Raw genomic sequence first — 20,281 nt, forward strand, 5'->3', positions numbered from 1 at the left:
TTTAGCCCATTTACATTTAAAGTTAATATTGTTATGTGTGAATTTGATCCTGTCGTTATGATGCTAGCTGTTTATTTTGCCCATTAGTTGGTGCAGTTTTTTCATAGTGTTGATGGTCTTTACATTTCGGTTTGTTTTTGCAGTGACTTGTACTGGTTTTTCCTTTCCATATTTAGTGCTTCCTTCAGGAGCTCTTGTAAGGCAGGCCTGGTAGTGACAAAATCCCTCAGCATTTGCTCATCTGTAAAGGATTTTATTTCTCCGTCACTTATGAAGCTTAGTTTGGCTGGATATAAAATTCTGGATTGAAACATGTTCTTTGAGAATGTTGAATACTGGCCCCCACTCTCTTCTGGTTTGTAGGGTTTCTGCAGAGAGATCTGCTGTTAGTCTGATGGGCTTCCCTTTGTGGGTAACCTCATCTTTCCGTCTGGCTGCCCTTAACATGTTTTCCTTCATTTCAACCTTGGTGAATCTGACGATAATGTGTCGTGGGGTTGCTCTTCTAGAGGAGTATCTTTGTGGTGTTCTCTGTACTTCCTGAATTTGAATGTCGGCCTGTCTTGCTGGGTTGGGGAAGTTCTCCTGGATAATATCCTGAAGTGTGTTTTCCAAGTTGGTTCCATTCTCCCACGTCACTTTCAGGTACACCAATCAAATGTAGGTTTGGTCTTTTCACATAGTCCCATATTTCTTGGAGACTTTGTTTGTTCCTTTCATTCTTTTTTCTCTAATCTTGTCTTCATGCTTTATTTCATTAAGTTGATCTTCAATCTCTGATATCCTTTCTTCCACCTGATCAATTCGGTTGTTGATACTTGCGTATGCTTCTCAAAGTTCTCGTGCTGTGTTTTTCAGCTTCATCAGGTCATTTATGTTCTTCTCTAAATTGGTTATTCTCGTTAGCAATTTGTCTAACCTTTCATCAAGGTTCTTAACTTCCTTGCATTGGGTTAGAGCATGATCCTTTAGCTCAGAGGAGTTTGTTATTACCCACCTTCTGCAGCCTACTTCTGTCACTTTGTCAAACTCATTCTCCATCCAGTTTTGTTCCCTTGCTGGTGAGGAGTTGTGATCCTTTGGAGGAGAAGAGGTATTCTGGTTTTTGGAATTTTCAGCGTTTTTGTGCTGGTTTTTCCTCATCTTCATGGATTTATCTACCTTTGGTCTTTGATGCTGGTGACTTTCAGATGGAGTTTTTGCGTGGTTGTCCTTTTTGTTGATGTTGATGCTATTGCTTTCTGTTTGTTGGTTTTCATTCTAATAATCAGGCCTCTCTTCTGCAGTTCTGCTAGAGTTTGCCGGGGGTCCACCCCAGACCCTGTTTGCCTGGGTATCACCAGCAGAGGCTGCAGAACAGCAAAGATTTCTGCCTGTTCCTTCCTCTGGAAGCTTTATCCCAGAGGGGCACCCACCAGATGCCAGTTGGAGCTCTCCTGTATGAGGTGTCTATTGACCCCTGCTAGGAGGTGTCTCCGCATCAGGAGGCTCAGGGGTCAGGGACCCACTTGAGGAGGCTCTCTGTCCCTTAACAGAGCTTGATCACTGTCCTGGGAGATCCATTGCTCTCTTCAGAGCTGGCAGGCAGTAATGTTTAAGTCTGCTGAAGCTGCGCCCACATCCGCCCCTTCCCCCAGGTGCTCTGTTCCAGGGAGATGGGAGTTTGATCTATAAGCCTCTGACTAGGGCTGCTGCCTTTCTTTCAGAGATGCCCTGCCCAGTGAGGAGGAATCTAGAGAGGCAGTCTGGCCACAGTGGCTTTGCGGGGCTGTGGTGGGCTCTTCCCAGTCCGAACTTCCTGGAGGCTTTGTTTACACTGTGAGGGGAAACCACCTACTCAATCCTCAGTAATGGTGGATTCCCCTCCCCCGACCAAGCTCGAGCATCCCAGGTCGACTCCAGACTGCTGTGCTGGCAGTGAGAATTTCAGGCCAGCGGATCTCAGCCTGCTGGGCTCCGTGGAGGTGGGATCCGCTAAGTAAGACCACTTGGCTCCATGGCTTCAGCCCCCTTTCCAGGGGAGTGAATGATTCTGTCTCGCTGGCGTTCCAGGCCCACTGGTGTACAAAATGAAACTCCTGCAGCTAGCTCGGTATCTGCCCAAACGGCTGCCCAGTTTTGTGCTTGAAACCCAAGGCCCTTGTGGTATAGGCACTGGAGGGAATCTCGTGGTCTGTGGGTTGCGAAGACCCTGGGAAAAGCATAGTATCTGGGCTAGATAGCACCGTCCCTCATGGCACAGTCCCTTATGGCTTCCCTTGGCTAGGGGAGGGAGTTCCCTGATCCTTTGTGCTTCCCAGGTGAGGCGACTCCCCACCCTGCTTCTGCTCACCCTCCTTGGGCTGTACCCACTGTCTAACCAGTCCCAGTGAGATGAGCCACATACCTAAGTTGGAAATGCAGAAACCACCCACCTTCTGTGTTGATCTCGCTGGGAGCTGCAGACCGGAGCTATTCCTATTCAGCCATCTTGCCCAGGAATCAGTTTTTTGTTGTTTGTTTGTTTTTGAGATGGAGTCTCGCCCTGCCACCCAGGCTGAAGTATAATGGCACGATCTCAGCTCACTTCAACCTCTGCCTCCTGGGTTCAAGCGATTCTCCTGCCTCATCCTCATGAGTAGCTGGGATTACAGGTGTCCACCACCACTCCCTCTAATTTTTGTATTTTTAGTAGAAATGGGGTTTCACCATGTTGGCCAGGCTGGTCTCAAACTCCTGACCTCATGATCCACCTGCCTCAGCCTCCCAAATGTCTAGGATTACAGACATAAGCCACTGGCACCCGGCCGTAAGGAGAGGTTTTAAGAGAACTTAAAAACAGAAAATGTTAAGTGGTATGTTATTGTTTTATGCTATTGAAACTGTCTTATAGGAAAGTATTATCTTTCTTTACCTTTGTCTGCCCTTTTACCTCCTACTTTCAGCTCCTAAAAATTATATTAAATTAATCAAATAGGATAAAAGTCTTATACTTTTAAGCTTATAATGCATTGTGCTAGAGTCAGCCCTCTGTCTCCGTAGGTTCCATAGCTATGGATTCCACCAAACATGGACCAAAAATATTCAGGAAAAAATAAACTAACAATACTACTATTTTAAAATACACATTTTAAAATACAATATAACAATTGTTTACATAGCATTTATGTGTTATCAAGTATTACAAGTAATACAGAGATTACTTAAATTATACTGAAGGATGGCACGGTTATGTACAAGTACCACGCTATTTTGTATAACGGACTTGAGCATCCATGGTGTTCTCACTGCTTCTAATTATTTCATTAGGACATTCTCATGGAAACAGGATTCATAATATTCCCATGTCCCCAACCCAGCGTTTTTCTGAAAATACATAGTTATAGATGGTGTCTTAGAAGATGTGCTTTATGGGGCCTGGCGTGGTGGCTCACACCTATAATCCCAGCACTTTGGGAGGCTGACGTGGGTGGATCACTTGAGGTCAGGAGTTTGAGACCAGCCTCGCCAACATAGTAAAACCCCATCTCTACTAAAAATACAAAAATTAGCCGGGCGTGGTGGCGTGTGCCTGTCGTCCCTGCTACTTGGGAGACTGAGGCATGAGAATTGCTTGAACCCGGGAGGCAGAGGCTGCAGAGAGCCGAGATGGTGCCACTGTACTCCAGCCTGCGTGATGGAGTGAGACTGTCTCAAAAAAAAGAAAAGAAAAGAAGATATGCTTTAAAAAGTCTAATTCTGCTGTATTACTGTAGCTAATGTGCTCTCTGCATTTTTTTTTTTTTTTTTTTTTTTAGTATTTTCATGTTCCAGACAGTGCTACTTTTAGCATTTGCCCAGGTGGAGAGCAGCCTGCTATGAAATCCAGCTCCCTTCCTTGCTGGGACTTGATGCCTGCCATTAGTCAGTCAGTGCTGGATGCATCCCTGCTTCAGAAACAGATCATGCTGGGCTTTTCTCCTGCCCCAGGTGCTGACAGCTCACAGTGCTGGAGCCTGCCAGCTATAGTTAGACCAGAGTTTCCCAGACAGAGTGTGGCAGTACCCCTTGGGAATTTCCGGGAAAATGGATTCTGTACCAGGTATTTTATGTTTGTATAAATGTCTTTCTTCTTTGCTTGTCAGTCTAGCTGTTCATCTAGATGCCAAGAGAGAGAAAATGGTTGTAGTGCTCCCCATATGTAATACTAGCCTTTATTTTTAATGACTTCTAGACATTGTATACAGTGAGTCAAGTGTTGTGATCACATATCTCTTGTCCCAGCATACTACTTAAGAGATTTTTCCCCTTATGGAGCTTACGCTGGGGGGAAATGATGGTACTTATACCACAGAATGTCATTATATGAAAAGATCATATGTATGATCATACAAATAGCATCGTATGAAAAGATCATATCATAATGAAAAAATTACCTATTATGAGTTCTTAGCCTCCATAAAATTATAGGAAATAAGGGTTAAAATATGAGCAAGTCAAGTTGGAAAACCTTTTTCTTTTCCCATATTTTACTTTACTTCAAAATGGAATTTTTCTCAAAAAGTCATTAAGAGAAATAACTTAGATAAACACAAGTCACAGAAGACTCTGTTCTGTGGTTGCTCCTGCACGCAAGTTGCTCCAATGACCGATTACCAGTTATGCAAATAACAACCACAGAATCAAGCCAGAGATGCATAATGGTTTGTTCATACTGGACTTCTATTATGTGGTTGTTTTGCATGTAAAATGTCCCTTCTGCAGCTCTCAAGAATAACTTATTTATAGTATATATAACAGCTGCAAAAGAAAACATATTGTGCCCTTATGAGAAGTACCTTATTTTCATGATTATGAATTTATAGGCTTTAAGATTTTAGCAATGCTAACTCTTTTGATGTAACATTTTAAAAGACAAGAGAGATTTATAATAGTAATATTTTAAATAAGTTATTCATAATGGCAAGGTTCTGTTCTTCACACATCCCTCCTTCTTTCACAGGATTCACAAAATCCTTGATTTTACAAGCATTTGTCATCTCTTACACTGTAGAGGAGTGGTTATCCTTACATTCTGGTTGGAGATGTTAAGCATAGTGAGTTGAAGGGTGTTTCTGAAAGTTATATGAACTTATGTCTATAAACAAAACATTTTTTAAAAAACAAAATTTGAAACTAAACTTAATTTGGAAATTAAGCTTAAAATTCTGATAATTACAGTATAATTTAATCTTATCTGTAAATACTAAGCTAGATATTGGACAGAAAGTACCATACTTGAGTCCTGGCCCCAGCCTTCTTGGCTATCAAAAAGAAATTATCTGAGGTTGGCTCGCGTAGCTCTTTTAAAATTAGGCTGGGAAAGGAACTTTGCTGTTTATCCAAGAACTGTACTCTGAAAATGAATTTATTTCGTGCTGTCCCATCTCCTCATCTATTTCCTTCCCTCAATTCAACCAATAGCACACATTAGATGGTGGTATTAATGTGCTTTTACCAAATGCTAACGGACCATTCACTTTGACATTTCACACAAATACAATCTTTGGGAAGTACTCACACTGGCAAATAAGATGGATGGCAAATGGAAGCTTTTTAGAGCATTATTGACCCCTTTTAGTCAGCTGAGGGCCACATTTGGCAAATTATCTTATTTCTTTGATTAATTTTGACAATCATTCCATGTAATTTAGGCTTCAGAGTAATTTTTTTTTCCTGCTTCAATGAAATATTCTTTGTGGTAGTCTGTAATCTAAATAGGAAAATTTCTCTCTCTTCATCACAGAAGGCAACCTGTACTCACACAGTTGGTTTTCTAACTCCAAATAATACAGCTTTGCTCCTGCTAATCAAAATGTACATTTTTTAAGGTGTGATGGGCTTATGGAAATTCACAGCAAACATTATCAGCCCGCCTACCTTTAGAAAAAAGAGCAAGCACCCAAATTCTCTAGTAGTCCTTTGAAAAGCAGGTCAGCTCTTTTTTTTTTTTTTTTTTTTTTTTGATACAGGGTCTTGCTCTGTCGCCCCAGGCTCGAGTGCAGTGGCACAATCATGGCTCACTGCATCCTCAACCTCCCAGGCTTAAGCCAACCTCCCAGGCTCCAGCCATCCTCCTCCCACCTCAGCCTTCCAAGTAGCTGGGTGTGCACCACCGCACCTGGCTAATTTTTGTATTTTGCTGTAGAGGTGGGGTTTTGCCCTTTTGCTGAAGCTGGTCTTGAACTCCTGGGCTCAGGCAATCCTCCTGCCTTGGCTCCCAAAGTGCTGGGATTATAGGCGTGAGCCACCATGCACAGACTACCAAGCACTTTTAAGGAAGAAGAAGGTACCCTGCCTGGCTAAGGAGTTTAACACACATATGCATCGGGGGGAAAAAGAACAACAGGAAATATTAGCACAAGGTTAGCTATAGTGCTCTCTGGATGATAGAATTATTTTGTTTGCCTTTAAGTATTTTTTCACATTTTATGAATATTATAAATATGTTACTATTGTCAGAAAAGAAAGCTCCCCTGAGTTATAAAAGAGATATTTTCAAGTTCTGAATGTTGCAAATCTAAATAAACATGTGCCAGGAGAGAAAGCATTCATTTTTTTTCCTAAACATATCTGTCATTTGACTTGATTCTGTTCTAGGGCTATAGTGCTGACATATCAAGAACACCTTGGAGTGACTTACTTAACCCTCTCAGAAGACCCTAGTCCTCGAGTAATTATCCACAACAGATGTCCAGTAACAGTGCTTATAAAGGAAAACATTAAAGGTATGTTTTATAATGTCAAATTTAGATAATACTAAATGTGTATTTTTTTTTCTGGGGTTTTTTGGTTTAGTAGTTACCTGTGATCCTGTGAAAAAAAATTTTAAATAGATGTATTAATCATCTCTTTTTGAGAATTTTCTTTTGCCACATTATGTTTACTGTCCCCCAAGTCTCTGTCTTTAAGGGCTAATTCTGATATGCCTTTTTTTAAATTTCAGATATTCCAAAGTTTGAGGTTTATTGCAAAAAAATTCCCTCCGAGTGCTCAATTCATCATGAGCTGTATCATCAGATTTCCAGTTATCCGGACTGCAAGACCAAAGACTTACTTCCGAGCCTCCTTTTGAGAGTTGAACTGCTAGATGAAGTAACAACTGAGTGGAGTGATGCCATCGACATTAACAGTCAGGGAACACAGGTCAGTGAGCCGTGTGTTCCTGCCAAGACCCAAAGAAAAATGTCCTTTTCTGAGGTTTTGTTGGTTGCCTACTTTTAAACGTAATTTTCTAGATGCTGAACATCTTTTCTTTGTGTGAAAGAGCATGTGAATCCATTTTTACATCCTCATTAAGTTATAAATTCTCAAACTCAAGCATGTATCTGCAAAGTAGACTATAAAACCATTGACTAGAGAGGAGCACTTAGTAAAAGCAGGCCCATCTTGGATCTAATCCAAGGTCGAAATGGAAATCAAATTGTTAGGCTTATTTAGATAGAACATAGTTCAGCTGTACAGATTTTTGCATAGTCATAATACAAATCCTCTTTTGTGTATTACTAGGATAAATATGTGTATTTTAAAATTACTAATTTTTATTACATAAAACCCCACAAATGGAAGTTTTATTACATAAAACCCCACAAATAGAAGTAGGTTTAAAAACCTGAGCAGATAAAATGTCTTAATTTGTTTCTGTCTTCGTCTGGATGTTAGTGATACTAATTTTGTTGAAAATAGCGTAAGAACTTAGCATTTCCTTTCTTCTGGACTTAAAATTTACCATTCGTTAGTGTGTAATTTAGTGGCATTAAAGATACTTACAGTGTTGTATAACCATCACCACTATTTCTGAAACTTCTTTATCATTTCAAACAGAAACTCTGTACCCAGTAAGCAGTAATTCCCATTCTCCCCTCCTCCAACCCCTGGTAGCTCTCTTCTTCTTTGTCTCTGTCTCCATGAATTTGCCTGCTCTAAGCATCTCAGATAAGTAGAATCATGAAATATGTATCCTTTTGTGTCTGGCTTATTTCACCTAGCATAATGTTCTCAAGGTTCGTTCATGTTTTAGCATGGATCAGAACTTCATTTGTTTTTATGAGTGAATAATATTGTGCCATACTTTTTAAAAAAGTTCTTTCACATTTATTAGTTCATTTGGTCTTCGCAACAAGCTTCCGAGGTAGGCTACTGTAATGGTTACAAACCACATATTAAAGTTATAAATGCATTTGCAGTAATAATAATGGTTATCATCGAATAATCACTTACTCCATACGAGGCATTGTTCTAAGCACTTTACATTCATTCTCATCTAACCTTGACAACAGCCATACAAGTTAGGAACTATCATCTCCACGGAGGGAGAAGTAGAAACTAAGACCTCTAGAAGTACCTAGGTCTAATTTGCATGTAGTGGAAGCAAAAGGCCTGGAATTTTATCCAGATTCACCAGACTGCAAAGCCAGTGCTCTGAGCACAATGCATGCTGTTTCCTTACATGAAACTCCTTGCCACCCCTCTTTCCCAGTCCTCCTGGCACATTCTTTCTCATCTCTCAAGATTTCATTAAAGCCCCTGTGAAGTGTATTTGTGAAGTGTGGAATGACTGATCTGCCAAGGGGGAGAAGGAAAAAGGGAGGGGTCTGGGAAGAGCAGTAGCTGTGGAAACTGGTGAAGGACCTGGCTGGAGACAGAGGAAGGGATGGCTGAGTGGCCTGGAGAGCCACACTCACCCTGGAGACCTGCATTTGTAGTGGCCACAAACTACTCAGGCGTGTGCTTTCTGTCAGCTGTGCTCAGGGGCTGAACAGTGAAAACCCACGGGATCTATGCAGCCTCAGAAGATGCTCCCAGTCTCATTGATTTACAAAATAAATATTGCAAGCTTCTCAGGGGTCCCTGAACTCCCCTGTCTGGGTTTAAAGATTTTTGAAATCCTGCTTATATTTGACTTAGGAATTCTTTACGATAGACATTATTTTGGGGATTCCCATTCACTCTAAATTTCCTCAAAACTTTGTAGTCAGGGATACTTCAAAGCTAAGAGGAGGTGCTCTTTCCAACACCCTTAGCATCGTGGTCTGAGGACCCAGCAATCTCATGTTCCCATTAATCTTTTAGAAGCTGTGTGCCATATGTCCTGCAGACCATGGTTTACTTCCTACTCTGGAGGAAGATTTGTTTCAGACCCTCACCGACATCTCCTCAGTAATATCCCAGGGCATATAAATCACTGGGGAGCAAAGGGAGCTGTGTCCTCTGATGAAAGGGAGGAGCAGTCCTTCTGGAGGAGGGAGTTTGTCTTCCAGGAACCTTCCTCAGCCCTTGGTCTGTGAATTTCAAAGCTGACCTAACAAGCAAAATCAAAACACCATAAAACGCCCATTATGCTGCAAGGAAGAAAACTCCTTTAACTTTTTTCAGTCAAGCCCTCTGCTTCCGTTGTGTAGATAAGATAGTCTCATGTTGTAGAATTTTGAAATGGATTGCATGAGGAAATATGCACAGAGGAGTTGTATAATCTCACAGAGTATTCTTTGGACCAAGAGTTATTTAGAAGACCTGCTCACATGTAGGCTGCAGAATACTGATTGTAAAGTTGCTGCGTGCTTTTTAGGGTTGGATCCTTGGCTCACACCTGGTCAGAAGACATCTCATGGTTATTCAACCAGAGACCTGAAGGTGGCACCTGGTGCTCATACGCATGATTTGATAGTTGGTGGTAGGCTGACTTTAGGACAAAAACAGCCTTTAGGTGCTCAATAAATAAAGTCATAAAAGTAAGTTTACACCGATAATTTTAAGTCATAATTTTGATCATACCAGGAAAATAGTTCAGACTCCTATCATAGTGTATAGGATTTTAATTTCTGATACTCAGAAACTATTTTTGTCAGAATTAGGCAATGTTATTTTGAAAAAGTCAAAACAAGGAACAAAGAAAACATAGTAGTTACCACTTAACTACCAACAACATTGAGAAGCCTGCTTCATTCATTCAGTCAACAAATACTGAGTTCCTAATGTATGCCAGACATTATAACTTGGTACTGGCACCATGTAAAATATACTGAACAAAAATGGAGCACAGCCCCTGCCCTCAAGTTTACATGTGGAGGAGATAGATAATAAGTAATCTCATGGGTAGTTGTATTATAAGCACTACGAGGAGCTATGCAGGAAAGGTACAGTTGTGCTATGTGGGTGTACGGCAGACAAGTTTGAGAGGTCAAGGAGGGTGTCTCTGATGGAGAGACCTTGCCTCTGTGTCTTCAAGGTGAACAGGCTCTCCTAGACAAGAGAGTAGGGAATCTTTCTAGGTAGAAAGAGCAATATGTTTAAAGCTTCAGTGTTCAGGGGGCACGTGGTCCTTTTAGGGAACTAAAGGCTGTAGCGCCAGATGACAGAGGGTAGGAGAGGGAGCTGGTGAGGCAATGAGAGACCAAACCTGGCAAGGCCCCGTGGGTCTTATCAAGGATTCTGGTTTTTATCTTATGAGTCATGGGAAGTCATTGCATTATGAAAAGTACTTGCTGAGCCATTGAACTGCAAAGAATGAGTAGTTTGAACCCCAGAAATTGACTTAAAATGATCCCTTTGCAGGTAAATTCCCTTCTGAAAAGATCCATTAAATTCTCATGATCTTTGACTCTTAACAGACGTCCATAGTCGGGTCATTGTCACTGCTGTTTCTTCGCAAATGGATTGTTTTGTGGGGAGGAGAGAATGATAGTCCTTCATGTTTCTACAGCTCTGTGCCATTTACCAAGTGTTTTCACAGGCACAGTCTCCATTCTTTTATTCATTTGTTCAAAGTTTTACTGAGGACCTATCAGGTGCCAAGCCCTTTGCCCTAAATAAGGCATAATTCCTGCCTTCAAGGACTTGAGTAACCAATAAATGCAGTAAAGGGAAGATAAAACCTTTGATTGCTGCAAAAATTCTAAGATAGGGTGATAATTTTTATGTTTATTTACTGATGAGAGATTTGAGGCTTAAAGAGGAATCAGCTAGGTGACTTACAACTAAGCAGGAGCAAGCTGGAGCCTAAATGTGCTCCCATGTGGTCCAGTCCTGTTTTTCCTACACCAGGCTCAGGCTACTTGTCTGTCCTCTGAAGTCTTGCCCTGGCTACAAATACTAGCTGCCTGAAAGTTCATCAAAGCACAGGTTAGAAGAGATTTTCTAATCTCCCCATTTACCTAATGCAAGAATCCCTTCCATGACATCTCACCCCAGAAGGCTCCCAGTGTAATAGTCATAACTTATCCAGTGGTGGCTATGAGAAATTTTCTCTTGTATCAATCTGAAAACTATTACTCTGTAGCATCCGTTCATTCATCTTTGTTTTGCCGTCTGGGACATCACAGACTGTTTATTTCCCCTCAAATACAGCAACGCTACAATTATTTGAAGGCAGCTCCAACATCTTTCCTAAGTGTTCCCTTATCCAGGCCAAACATTTCTGGTTCCTTGAATCATTCCTTCAGTAAATGCAATTTCCACACCCATCACCACAGTTACCCTATGTGAACACTCTAGCGTGTTATGTTCCCTTTTAAAAATCTGGCAGCCGGAATTACACACAGTATTCCAAATGTGGTCTAACCAGCTATTACCTCCCTATGCTTCCATTAATAAAGTAAAAGATTGAGTTAGCTTTTTATTAATGAGTTCAGACTGTTTGTTATATTGAACTTGTGGTCAACCACATCCCCCAGGTCTTTATCGTATGACTTGCTATACAGTTGACTTTTTGAACCCGAAGACAGGACTTTACATTTATCCCAAGTAAATTAAGTCTTGTTGATATTGGCCTAGTCTGGCTTGTTGAAATCACTTTTTAAAAAATTGTGATGCTGTCATCTAACATATTAAGTATCCCTGGTAGCTTTATGTCATCCATAGATGTGGTGAGCGTGCATTCTACATGTTCGTCCAGGTCATTAATAAATATGTTGAACAGGACAAGTTCATGGTCGACATACTGCAGTGAATCACTAGACACTCCCTGAATGCATGGGGTCATTCAGCCAGACTCTACTGTCATCTAGTCCATGTTTCTTAAGTAAGAAAATGCATCGAAAATCACTTTTAAACTATACTGTATAAGATATTATCTACAAGAATATCAGAACATACTTTGTTAAATGCCTTGATGAACCAGGACTCAAATGTGTAATCTCTCCATTTGGTGCAGATCACACAGAGGTAACCTTGAACACTGAAGCTTAAAGCAGCAGGTAGTAATTTTCAGAGTTATCTCTACCCTCCATTAAGGAATTTTTATAAAGAAGAAAAGTCAATGCAGGTGAATGTCTGATTTATAAAATGTGTAATGCAGGTATTTTGACTTCTTGCTTATTTTGCTCCCCTTCCCAGTACTCCAGGGCACAGTCGAACAGCTACCAGCAAGTTGGCACTGACTTCTGAATGTCTGCTAGGTGCCCTGGTCTACAGTCTTCTGTGTGTTTACAGTTTGTTCTGGATGAGTCACAACTGTTTCCAAAGATACTCAGGAGTAGTGATTTCCCTAAGATGTTTTTCAAAAAGTATACAGTGGGAAAAAGTTACATCCAGAATATCTACTGTTTTCTTTTCATCTCTATCTGATCCTTCCTACCTTGATCAACTTAGAAATTCATCTTCCTTTCTTCTCTTGGATATCTAATTCACCTCATACCTTTAGCTACTGCCTATCACCCAGTCACTCCCAGAAATTGATTTCCGGCCCCCACATTACTCCCAGTATGCAAATCTGTGTTTTTGCCTGCCCACTAGACACCTCAGCCTGAAAATCCTACAAGCATCTGAAATCAACACATCTGAAACCAAGATGATCGTTTTTCTTACCCCAAGCCAGCTTCTTCTGGAGTCTCTGCATCAGTTAATGTCATCCCTGTTTTCCCAGTACAAAAACCATAAATACAGTGGATTCAGATAATATTGAATGCCTGTTTTATCTCAAGCTCTCTACAGGTATAGTCATTAGTCCCTGTCACATCCTTTAAAAGTAGATGCTACCCAAAGCTCTGAGAGGTGAACTTGCTCAGGATACATGGTCCTGGGATTCAAACCCAGGACTGTGTGGTTTCCCAGCCTGCCTTCTGCCTACTGCTTCCCAGTGTCTTCCTTTCTTTCTGATTCTCCACACATCCAGTAGGCCACCAGCTTCTGTCAGAAATACCTCAGAAACGTCTCTGGAATATGCCCCTTCCCTCTGTGACTAGGGTCGTCTCTGGAATCTGCCCCTTCCCTCTGTGACCAGGGTCTGCTTCAGGCCTTTGGTTCATCATCTCTCTCCCAGCTTTTAGCAATAGTACCTTAATAGGTCTCTCCATTGTCAGCCTCTCCACTCTCAAGTCTCTCTCCATAACCACCCCACAAATGATTCCTAAAACACAGACTCCAGCCCAGAGAAGAGAACCCAGTCCACTAGGTTGCTTAAAACAGACCTCCACCTGAGACCAAGCAGGCCCTGTTTCACTCCTGTTCTCCCTCTACAGGCCAGGGTTCAATCGCTTCTTCCCACCTTTCAAAGTCTAAGTCTATAATTCTTCCATAGCATGGTTTCCTACTTAAGATACTCTTTTACAAACTACTTATATAGAGATATCAGTAGTACATTTTAAATGTATTCCTTCCGAAAATGGGGGATGAAATTTTTTGTGAGAAATGACTTTTAACCCAAAGTCAGCTGCACAAATAAAATGCCTAAGTAGCATATTTTCAGATCAGTTTAGACATATCAACTTGCAGCAAAAGATGAGTGTGATACTATCTTCAACTTAAATGTTCAAAAGTAGGGGGCCAGGTGCAGTGGCTCATGCCTATAATCCCAACACTTCAGGAGACCGAGGCAGGAGGATCACTTGGGGCCAGGAGTTTGAGACCAGCCTAGGCAACATAGCGAAAACCCCTGTCTCTACAGAAAAAATTTTTTTAAAAAATCACCAAGCATGGTGGTGCACACCTCTATTCCCAACTACTCAGGATGCTAAGGTGGGAGGATCACTTGAGCCCAGGAGCTGGAGGCTGCAGTGAGCTGTGATCACACCACAGCATTCCAGCCTGGCTGACAGAGTGAAACCTGTCTCTATTTTTTAAAAAAACACAACAAATATTTTGTCACCTTGTAATTAATTTACTTAGTAAAATTGTTATAATTGTAAAAAATATTTGTTACATATAATCATTCAAATAAAGATAACTGAGTAGATAAAAAAGCACAAGTTATATCAAAATGCTTCTTGTTTGTAATTGTCATAGAAGATATTGTACTAAGTAGAAACCAGTATCCAGGCCTCAAATGGTTTTCTTAGACCTAACATATGTACGATGGGGCTGAGCACAGAGACTCATGCCTATAATCCCAGGACTTTGGGAGACCAAGACAGGCAGATTGCTTGAGCCCAGGAGTCTGAGACCAGCATGGGCAACATGACAAAATTCTGTCCATACGAAAAATACAAAACTTAGCTGGACATGGTGGCAAACGCCTGTAATCCCAGCTACTTGGGAGGCTGAGGTGGGAGGATCAACCGAGCCTAGGGAGGCGGAGGTTGCAGTGAGCCATGATCGTGTCACTTCACTCCATCCTGGGTAACAGAGTGAGACCCTGTCTCAAAAAATAAGTATGATAGTGTCTTGCTTACTAAAGTGCTCTAACACAGATTCAAATGGCAAAACAGTGAGTCTCTTAGTATATGTCACCTAGAGCCTTCCACACCACCCCACCTCACCCTGCTAGTGAAGTGAAGAAATAAAAAAGAACCAAATGATGACATTGATCAGGACTGGCTGGGTTATTCTGTGATAACAAACAGCTAGAAAAAAAATCCTCTTGGCCATCAGTCATTTATCATTTTTTTCCCCACACACAGAACAAATCTTCCCCCCAAGGTTGGAAGCAGTCACTCCATCACACTTGAAGTCCAGCACTTCTGAGCGATGCTCAGTCTGGATGTGACACCCTTTGATCTGGAGACCTGTGGACTTACCTGTTCCCCATTTCCCTGCCATTTTATACGAGAGGGTAACAGTAATAACCCCTCCGCTGTGGAAGGGGGAAGAATGACAGACATACAGCAGTCTCTTGCCTATGGCAATTCTGAATGTTTTCTGGGCACATATTATGGGGTGTATACCCTGGAAGCAAGAAATCAGCTTTCACTGAGTACTGTTTCTAATCTTTTTTTTTTTTTTTTGAGATGGAGTCTCGCTCTGTTGCCCAGGCTGGAGTGCAGTGGCGTGATCTCGGCTCACTGCAAGCTCCGCCTCCTGGGTTCACGCCATTCTCCTGCCTCAGCGTCCCGAAGTGGGGAGTAGCTGGGACTACAGGCACCCACCACCATGCCCAGCTAATTTTTTTGTCTTTTTTAGTAGAGACGGGGTTTCACTGTGTTAGCCGAGGTCTAGATCTCCTGACCTCGTGATCCACCCGCCTCAGCCTCCTAAAGTGCTGAGATTACAGGTGTGAGCCACCACGCCCGGCCCTGTTTCTAATCTTGAAGGAGCTCTTATGATTATCCTTCAGGTTCCTGGCTCCACCCTCTGGGAGATCTTCCTTGGCCACTTGAAGTTTGTATTGCATCTCAAATAATTACAGTCTTTTTTAGTCCAGGTTCGTAAGTGTATAGGGCAGTGGTAATTTCTCAACTTAGTAGACTTCTTACCTATTTGGTTCCAGAAAATTCCCTGTGCCAGGAACCATATCCATGGTCCATAAGACACATTTATTTGCTTACTTGCTTCCTTCCTCTCTGGATTTAAGAGAGCTTCTCCAGGAAAGTTATACCCTTGATCTGCATTTTTTTCCAAGTCAATGTAACAGTTAAGAAGTTTCAACAGTGTGTTGCCTATAGTCAGTCTTAAGGCTGAGTGTTAATCTGCCTTTGTGTTCAGAGGCTTTCTAATTTTAGACCTTGCTGTTTGATGCTTTATCTTAGTCTGTTCAGGCTGCTATATCAAAATATCTCAGACTGGTAGTTTATAAACAACAGAAACATATTGTCACAGTTCTGGAGTCTAGCAAGTCCAACATCAAGGTACTGGCAGATTCGGTATATGGTGAGGACTCACTTCCTAGTTCATGGATGACCATCTTTTCACTGTAACCTCACATGATGGAAGCGATGAGGGGTTTCTCAGGTTTTTTTTTTTGGTTTTTTTTTTTGAGAGGGAATTTCACTCTTGTTGCCCAGGCTGGATAGAGTACAATGGCCCAGTCTCGGCTCACTGCAACCTCCGCCTCCTGGGTTCAAGCAATTCTCCTGCCTCAGCCTCCCAAGTAACTGGGATTACAGGCACCCGCCACCACACCCAGCTAATTTTTGTATTTTTAGGAAAGATGAAGTTTTACCATGTGTTGGTTAGGCTGATCCTGAACTCCTGCCTCCACCCGCCTCAGCCTCCCAAAGTGCTGAGATTACAGGCATGAGCCACTGTCCCTGGCCTCAGGCTTCTTTAATAAGGACACTAATTGCATTCCAAAGGCCCTGCCTTCTAATATCATCACACTGGGGGACTAGAATTTCAGCGTATGAATTTTGGGGGAACACATTCAGACCATAGTAGGTTTAAAAGTATTTCTAACTTTGCAAGGTTCTAAATTTCTGGAATCTCTCTATTATCTTTCATTTTTATTTGCAACCTGGCCAATTCTTTCCTGAGCTCATCTCTTCATAAAACAAAATGTAGTGTTCCAGACACAGGCAACAGCAGCCAACATAACACCACTGATGTTTGGTTTTCAGACCTCATCTTCTAGAGCTACAGATTTATTAATTTTATGATCTACCTCCCAAGTCATCTCAAGCAACAGTTTTACTGAATATCTTACCACTTCAAAATATATATGCCCATTTTTATAGCTTTCAATATCGATTTCTACTGTCTGACCATTAAGCCAGGGTCTCATATTGTAGGATTTTGTTAGAACACTACTTCTATCACCAATATCTATATTAGTAATATAAGCTCAGTTATGCTGCCTATCATAAGCCTAGAACTTCTTGTTCATGCTAAATCTAGTGTGTGTCTTCAGGGGGTTTTGTTCTACATGGTCACTCAGGGACCCAGGTTGATGGAAAGTCCATCATCTCGTATTTACCCCCTTGTAACTAACCACCCCAAAACCTACTGGCTTAAAAGAAGAGTGATTAACAACTTCTTATGATTCTGAGGAAGTGGCCAAGTGACTTTTCTGCAGGATGAGCCTGGGATTAGTCATGCATATGCATTCACCTGGAGAGTTGGCTGAGGTATGGGTTCAGCTGGGAAGTCTGGGTGTTGCTCTCACCATGTTGTCTGTCCTCCTTACGGAGGCTAGCCCAGGGTGGCAAGTGGGAAAACCCCAATAAGCAAGCTGTATCAAGATTCTTACTTGCTGATGTCATGTTAGCTGAAGAAAGTCACATAGCCACGCCCAATGTCAGTATAGGAAGGTACTACACAAGGGCATGGATACTGGGATATACAAATTCATTGTGCAACAGTCTTCCACAGCTATCTAGAGCAGGAGTCAACAAATATTTTTTTAAGGTCTGGATTGTAAATATTTTAGGTTTTGCAGGCCTTATGTTTTCCCAGCTTCTCATTAGGATGGAGAGATATGTAAGTAAATGAGCATGTTCCAATAAAGCCTTATTCACAATAGCAGGCAGTGGACCAGATTTGGCCCACCACTGAGCTGTGAAACATAAAGCCTTTATTTATTCTCTAGAAGGAATACATGTCAATTCTGCCTTTAGCCCATTGGCCAAAACTAGTCACAAGACCATATCTAACTGCAGGGGTGATGGGGAGTATAATCCTGCTCTATTCCCAGGAGGAGAGAAGAGCTAGACATGGGTGGACACTGGAAGTCAATACAGCAGAAGCCACATTTAGAAGATGTATGTTCAGATCATCAGCCTTATCTTTATTGAGTACCCGGCACTGGTTGTAAGAACTGAAGTAAACAGACACAAAACCAGTGCCCTCATGGAGCTTACACAGAGTCCCTGATGGTGAATACACTGAGAAGGAGAAGCATTTTATACACCTCTGCTCTGGAATTGTTACTTGTTGTCTCATTGTTTGTGTACTTGGCTTTTTCACCAATTGGGCTGTGAGCAACGCAAGGGTAGGACTGCATCTTCTCTGTGCCTGATGTAGTGAATAATTCTTTGTAGGCACTCTTTAAGTGCTTGTCAAGTAATTGATGGTTCAAACCATTAGACCAAGATAAGGATTTACTTTGGATTGTGGGGAACCTGGATATAGATGCCTAATTCCTGTATCACTCAGGTGCCTAACTCTCAAACCCCTAGAGCTGCCATTATACAAAAGGCTACAAGGTGTAAGTTGTTTCTCTAAATGTGAAAAGACAAGGATAGACTAAAGTCTGTGTCTCTTCCACTCATAGCAGTGAGTGAAAGGGACAACAAGCAAAAATTTCCCTCGAGAGTCTAGGTTTTTGGCCAGAAGTAACGTGAAAGTTCAGGTTAATTTGCTTGCCTTCAGAAGGCCCTTGGGGTATTTAACAGAAACCATCACCTTACCTTAGGTTTATTATTCTAGAAAGTGTAAGTATCTTCATTTCATAATACCTGAAGATCACTTCGAGACAGCAGAACAGTAAATATTTCTCTATTCGCATCCCCTCCCTCTCTCCTCTAAGGGGTCCTGAAGTTGTGTGCAGTGACTTAGGAAAAGGAATATGAGATGGGAGCATGGGACTTAAAAAGGTTTCTACTGAGTGGATAATTTCATATCATTCAACCTAGTAAAGAAAAGCAATTGATTTACCTTATGTATCTACCAAGGGATGGGGTTTATAAATAGGAATATTTCTTAAAGAATATCTCTTTTGTTTTAGATTCATGACCCGAGCCATTTTTAAGCCATTAATTATGTTTTAGTCTCAAATTTTATTGTAAGTTTAATTTTTACCCTGGAACAAATAGGGCAAATTCAGAATACAAGTCTTTTGAAAAAGATATTTTTGCAAAACAGTCCATTTGGGAAATGTGTTCATAGAGAATACAGATAGAAAAAATGGACTCCATTTCTGCTGTCAAGAGGTTTACAATATAATAATGGGGTCAGGCACATAAACAAGTAACTGTAGTACAGACAATGATATTTTTGGTCAAATAGAAATATGGTTAGAATTGTTTTAGAATGTAGAAGTAGGTGTCAGTCCAGAAGGGAATAGAAAAATTAAAGATGGCTTTATGGAGTAAGCTGTCCTTTAAGCTGTATGCACAAAGACATACAGGCTTTTGAAAGGACTTGCATGGGGAAAAGTATATTCTAGGCATAGTGAGTAGTGAGTGGCAGACAAGGGCCTCAGCTGAAGCAGAGGCTGTAGAATGAAAAAGAAGACAGCGGTGGAAGAACCAGGCAGAGCTGGAGGGGCTGGGCTGCAGCAAGGAGCAGAGGCAGATGGCAGAGATGACATCCAGGTAACCTACATGCTGAAGATGGTCAGAAATTCTGAATTTCTGAAGTCCATGAGAAAGCCACTGCATGAGAAAGAAGGCCAGCGACCTTGAAGTTGCTTCCAAATGTGACTCTGTGGCTTCCTCCTGTGGTTCTTTGTACACTCTGGTGCTTCTTCATGTGATCAAAATTAGAATATATTCATTGTTGGTCAAGCAAGAGCCTACCTTTGTTCCATCATCCAGGAATTTTCAGTCTGTCTGCTTTTATTTGCTGCCCTAATAATAACAAAGGGCCCAGACTTGGACCGAATTGATACTGCAAATCATCAGAACCAGCCTTCCCAAGCATAAGGAGGATTTTGCCCCTACCCTCAGGTAATCCTGGCTGTGAACATGATGTTCTTGGAGTTGTTTTTTAAATAGCCTTGTTCTGTTTTCAAATATTTACCCATTTAAGCAACTCGCTATTTAATACTGAAGGGGTATTTGTTCTGCTGTCTGGCACCTGGATCCTGAGGTAGAGCTTTTTTCTAGGTCTTAGTCCATCTTTTCATGTTAGAAAAATTAATTTTTTACTCTGAACAAATTAACTTATATCTACCATTCTTGTTACAAGTTATGCAAAAGACCCTGGAGGGATTGTGATATGTTTTTAGGTGCGTTTTGAGATATGTTTTTGTGTCCTTAGTCCAGAAGGACATCCCCATAGTAGTAAGTTCACACCCAAGAGCCTGAAAGTTGTTTGCACATTGCACTTCAAGTCCCGAGTTTTAGGTTTTTTTTCCACAACGATTCATATGCACACATATAGCGGGCCCCATGTCTGGACTCCAGCCCACACAGAGTTATTTGCCAATTCCAAAAAAGCAGAGAATGAAGACACTCATGCCCCATCATCCATCATT

At 41.4% G+C, this 20,281-nt stretch overlaps 1 protein-coding gene across 7 annotated transcripts in view; it reads left to right on the plus strand.

Annotated features, from left to right (window-relative positions):
- Window positions 1-20,281, plus strand: part of VPS13B (vacuolar protein sorting 13 homolog B) — an 870,718-nt gene that overhangs the window by 821,776 nt on the left and 28,661 nt on the right. For all 7 annotated transcript variants that reach the window (XM_037999868.2, XM_073018246.1, XM_037999863.2 and 4 more), the window contains exons 52-54: window positions 3,777-4,060; window positions 6,598-6,725; window positions 6,944-7,143. In XM_037999868.2, the coding sequence (XP_037855796.2) occupies window positions 3,777-4,060; window positions 6,598-6,725; window positions 6,944-7,143 (612 nt within the window). The remainder of the gene's footprint in view (window positions 1-3,776; window positions 4,061-6,597; window positions 6,726-6,943; window positions 7,144-20,281) is intronic.

Source organism: Chlorocebus sabaeus, chromosome 8, assembly GCF_047675955.1.
Source record: "Chlorocebus sabaeus isolate Y175 chromosome 8, mChlSab1.0.hap1, whole genome shotgun sequence".
Taxonomy (NCBI): domain Eukaryota; kingdom Metazoa; phylum Chordata; class Mammalia; order Primates; family Cercopithecidae; genus Chlorocebus; species Chlorocebus sabaeus.